The 4,691-nt window shown below is 65.0% G+C and overlaps 3 protein-coding genes across 3 annotated transcripts in view; 2 read left to right on the forward strand and 1 right to left on the reverse strand.

The window, feature by feature from the left end:
- Positions 1-585: 585 nt before the first annotated feature.
- On the forward strand, positions 586-2,506 carry PFL1_01872 (uncharacterized protein; the record flags this gene model as incomplete). The annotated part of the gene is made up of 3 exons (XM_007879384.1): positions 586-669; positions 788-1,189; positions 1,319-2,506. 3 exons carry the CDS (start codon positions 586-588, stop codon positions 2,504-2,506), a joined length of 1,674 nt encoding a protein of 557 aa, XP_007877575.1.
- A 463-nt stretch (positions 2,507-2,969) lies between these two features.
- Positions 2,970-4,095, forward strand: PFL1_01873 (uncharacterized protein; the record flags this gene model as incomplete). The annotated part of the gene is made up of 6 exons (XM_007879385.1): positions 2,970-2,999; positions 3,167-3,226; positions 3,453-3,524; positions 3,656-3,757; positions 3,886-3,977; positions 4,080-4,095. The coding sequence occupies 6 exons, from the start codon at positions 2,970-2,972 to the stop codon at positions 4,093-4,095; spliced, it is 372 nt and encodes a 123-aa protein (XP_007877576.1).
- A 289-nt stretch (positions 4,096-4,384) lies between these two features.
- PFL1_01874 (uncharacterized protein) overlaps positions 4,385-4,691 on the reverse strand; it is a gene marked incomplete at both ends in the record, with an annotated part of 4,272 nt that continues 3,965 nt past the window's right edge. Inside the window, 2 exons of the mRNA XM_007879386.1 lie at positions 4,385-4,408; positions 4,510-4,684. Coding sequence (XP_007877577.1) covers positions 4,385-4,408; positions 4,510-4,684 — 199 coding nt within the window. The remainder of the gene's footprint in view (positions 4,409-4,509; positions 4,685-4,691) is intronic.

Below are 4,691 nucleotides of genomic sequence, written 5' to 3' on the forward strand. Positions count from 1 at the left end.
ACCGGACCCCGCCGTCGGCCGTCGGCACCGCCCCCGTCGTTGGGCGTTCGCGAAGATTCGGACGGGCTGCCAGCGCGCACAAGTGGGGGCGGAGGCGTGCAGGCTCAGGTTGCTTGCGGTGGCCCGAGCCACGCCGCGGCAGCCTCCAGTCAGGCCACGCCAGGCCAGGCCAGGCCAGGCCAGGCCGAGCGCCTGGAAGAAAGGCTCGGTCGGCGAGGTGGCACTCGGCCTGGTGCTGGCCTGGGCCCCCGGCCGCTGCTCGCTGGCGGTTGCAGGCATGGCGTGGCATGGCGGGCCGCTGCGCCTGCTGCTGGTCGGGCCGCGAGAGAGAGCACGGCCCACAGGCAAGCTTCCACGTAGGCGCCTGCTGCGCTCATAACCGGACCTCGACCAGCTCCCTTCTTCGACGACGTCGCCCCTTCTCCCTCGCTGACACCACCACCTCTCTCCTGTCCCTGCCACCGTCCGTCGTTGAGCCGACCTTGACCCCTTGCCCACTACCGTCGTTCCAGCAGGCCTGTCTACGAAGCTAGTCGTCGCCCCTCTCTCTCTCTCTCGCACGCACGCACGCACGCACGCACTACCATGAAGCCCGTTGCCGCCGCCGCTCTGGCCGCCTTTGTGCTGGCCGAGGTCGCTTTCGCCGAGGCCGAGCGACCGCAGTTCACTGTGAGTGCAGCCGCGCAGCGGATTCCCTCTCATATTCTGCCCCTGTGATGGCCGACGCTGACACCACCGTCGTCCTCGCCTCTGCGTCTTCCCCGCCGCCCGCCGCCCGCCACCGCAGCCCACTTCGATCAAGGCTCCATTTGTGGAGCAGTTTGACGACAACTGGTCGCAGCGATGGCAGCCGTCGCAGGCGTCCAAGTTCCAGAAAGAGGACGATGCTGAGGCGTTCAAGTACGACGGCGAGTGGGCGGTCGAGGAGCCCTCGGTATTCCCTGGCCTCGCCGGCGACGTCGGCCTGACGCTCAAGAGCAAGGCCAAGCAGCACGCCATCTCGCACCTCTTTGACCAGCCCATCGACCCCAAGGGCAAGCCCCTCGTCGTGCAGTACGAGGTCAAGATGCAGAAGGGCCTCGGATGCGGCGGCGCCTACATCAAGCTCCTCAGCGAGTCGGCGCAAGGGATCCAGGCCGAGGAGTTTTCGGACAAGACGCCCTACACCATCATGTTTGGTCCCGACAAGGTGAGTCGCAGCAGCAGCAGCGGCGGCAGCGCGTGTGACGGTGCTGCCAGAATCGTCGCCGGCTGACATCTCGAGCTTTTCCCCCGCCTCCGTCATACCCTCGGCGCTCGTCGCTCGCTCATCTGACAGTGCGGCTCGACCAACAAGGTCCACTTCATCTTCCGCCACAAGAACCCCGTCACGGGCGAGTACGAGGAGAAGCACGTCAGGCACCCCGCCTACCCCAAGATCTCCAAGACGACGACGCTCTACACGCTGGTCGTCAAGCCCGACCAGACGTTTGAGATCTTCATCAACAACGAGTCCAAGAAAAAGGGCTCGCTGCTCGAGGACTTTGACCCGCCGGTCAACCCGCCCAAGGAGATTGACGACCCCGAGGACAAGAAGCCCGCCGACTGGGTCGACACGCCCAAGATCACCGACCCGGACGCCACCAAGCCCGACGACTGGGACGAGGACGCGCCGCTCGAGATTGTCGACGAGATGGCCACGATGCCCGAGGGCTGGCTCGAGAACGAGCCCTCGACCGTCGCCGACCCGGACGCCGTCAAGCCCGAGGAGTGGGACGACGAAGAGGACGGCGAGTGGGTGGCGCCGCAGATCCCCAACCCGCTCTGCGAAAAGGCGCCCGGCTGCGGACCCTGGACGCGGCCCACGATCCGCAACCCGGCGTACAAGGGCAAGTGGTCGGCGCCGCTGATTGACAACCCGGACTACAAGGGACCCTGGGCGCCCCGCAAGATCCCCAACCCGAGCTACTACGAGGACCTCTCGCCGGCCGACTTTAACCCGATCGCCGGTGTCGGCTTCGAGCTGTGGACCATGGACGAGGACATCCTCTTTGACAACATCTACGTCGGCCACGACCCCGCCCAGGCGCGCGACTTTGCCAAGGAGACGTTCGACGTCAAGCTGCCTATTGAGCAGAACAAGGAGGAGTCGACCAAGGCCGAGGCGGCCGCCGCCGACAAGCTCGCCGAGGGCGCCGGCTTCGTCGACCAGGTGCGCGGCACCGTCAACACGTTCATCGCACGGGCGCGCGAGGACCCGCTCGAGGCGGTCAAGGAGATGCCGCAGGTGGCCGGTGGACTCGGCGCCGCGTTTGCCGGCCTGCTTGGTCTCGTCGGCCTCGTGGGCGGCGTCCTCGGCGGTGCGTCGAAGCCCACCGTGACCAAGGACGGCAAAAAGGTGGATGCGCCGAGCGCCGCCGCGGCCAAGGCCAAGGAGGTTGCCGCGAGCGCCAAGGCGACGGCGGTGCAGGCCAAGGATGCCACCAAGAAGCGGGCCACGGCCGCCACGGCCAAGGACGACGAGTAGGCGGGGCCAGGCCTTTTTCCTTCCGCGGCACTCATTTTGTACATCATCCTGATTCCCCCAATGTCCCGGCATTCCTACGTAGTGTGCTCTGCTGCTCACAATGTTGCACGAGCTGTGTTTGACAGGGAGGGCCGCGAATCGATCGAGGCGCGAGGGCGGTGCTGAGCAGCACGTCGACCGACTTCGCATCGGGCGGAAGTGGGCTGCATCCCGCCTCGAGGGCTGCGTGATCGGCATCCAAGTTTTTGGGCGGCGCCAGAAAGGAGCGCCAGGCGGGGTCCGTGGGTGTACACGGACCACGCCTTTGGATTTTCGCTTTTGGCTCGAGCCGGGCGAGCGAGGGCGGGCAGCGAAGATTTGAGGCAGAGCCACCCACCCACACACACACCCGATCGCCCTCGTCCTCCACCATCATCCGCACCAACCACCTTCCACTCACCACACGAGGAAACAGATAGTCAACATGGCCGACATCAACGCCGTCGCACAGCAGGTGAGATATCCCTCCCTGGCCTTTGTCGCTCCGCCGGGCCTGACCGTCCCGGCTCATGGGGGGCGCGAGGGCGCGAGGGCGGTTCGAGGTGCCATGCTAACGCTCCAATCGCCTACCCTGCGCTCCTCCGTTCGATTGGGACGGTACGGTACGATACGACACGACAGTTTACGCAGTACTACTACTCGACCTTTGACACGTCGAGGGGTAACCTCGGTAACCTCTACGTGAGTCTTCCCCCGCCCTATTCCTTGCGCGCAGATGGCGGCTGCTCTCTTCAGTGCCGCCATCCTTCGAGGGTCTCGCGGAGCTGGGAGAGAGTAAAACGAAGAAAGAGGAACTGACGTGTTCTCCTTTGCTTGTGTGGGGTGCGACGATGCGACGATGCGACGATGCGACGATGCGACGATGCGACGATGCGACGATGCGACGATGCGACGATGCGACGGGTAGCGGGACCACTCGATGCTCACGTTCGAGGGAAGCCAGGTCATGGGCGCCCAGGCCATCGTCGAGAAGCTCCAGGTACGTCACTGTCCCCCCCTCCTCTCTTCATTCAATCCAAGCATTCATACAGGACAGATCCTGATGCTCTTCACCGTCCATTCCGGCTATGTACATGCTCTTCGATGCTCCGCTGGCCTTGCCTGGTGTAGAACCTGCCCTTCCAGAAGGTCAAGCACGAAGTCGGTTCCCTCGACGCCCAGCCGACGGGAACGGGCGGAAGCCTGCTGGTCCTCGTCACTGGCGCGCTCCTCGTAAGTCCCTGGGCCGCCCTTTCGCCTGCCTTGCCCGCCTCCATCGACCATCCCTCGATCGGACAAGGAACTCGAAATGAACCATCTTGACCTCGCGGACTCCCCGCCTACGACTTGAACGCGCACAGGTCGACGAGGAGGCCAACCCGCTCAAGTTCTCCCAGGCCTTCACCCTCAACGCCGACAACGGATCGTTCTACGTCTACAACGACGTCTTCCGGTACGTTTCTCTCCCGGCCCTCGGAGGGAAGTCCAACGCCGTCCCCTGACTTTGATCCCCCATTGCTACTGCCTCCCCCCTCCCCCGTTGCGCCTAATGCAGCCTCGTTTTCGGTTAAAGCGCAGCTCTGAGCCGTCCGTACACGGGTCTCGAGCTCGACCTCGCTCTCGAGGTCTGCACAGACGGACATCGTGTCGCCGCGCAGATCAGACCCGAATCACACGTCGGAACGCCATTTCCCCCTCTTCGCCTGATTTTCGCCTTTGCTTTGCTTTCGTCGTTCCCGCTGTGCGGCTGCGGCTGCGGCGGCGGCGGATCTTCTGCTTACAACGGACGAGGTCTGAGCTGACGGTGTCGACTGACTCCCAGCCCGACAGCGCACCTGGCCACCTTCTCCTCGCCCGCGTTTAGGTCCCAAAGATGTGTTCGACCTGGTGCGAAGAGTCGCGGCAGGGGCGCCAGAGGATGCGATGGTCAGCAGGCGGTTCTCTTCGTTGGTCGGTCATCCCTTCACAGCGCACGCTCAACTCACCTCGTCGATACCGCCGGCCTGCGGGTGGGGCAGCGGCCTTGGCAGCTCGTCTTCGTCGTCCTCGACGGCGATGCCGTCGTCGTCGGCCGTCAGGAGCTCCGGGCCAAATTCGAGCACGGGGCGCAGCGGCGACGAGTCCGAGTTGGATCGGCCCGAGCCGCTCGAGGCCGACGACCTGCGCC

This window comes from Pseudozyma flocculosa (assembly GCF_000417875.1).
Source record: "Pseudozyma flocculosa PF-1 unplaced genomic scaffold scaffold00005, whole genome shotgun sequence".
Taxonomy (NCBI): domain Eukaryota; kingdom Fungi; phylum Basidiomycota; class Ustilaginomycetes; order Ustilaginales; family Ustilaginaceae; genus Pseudozyma; species Pseudozyma flocculosa.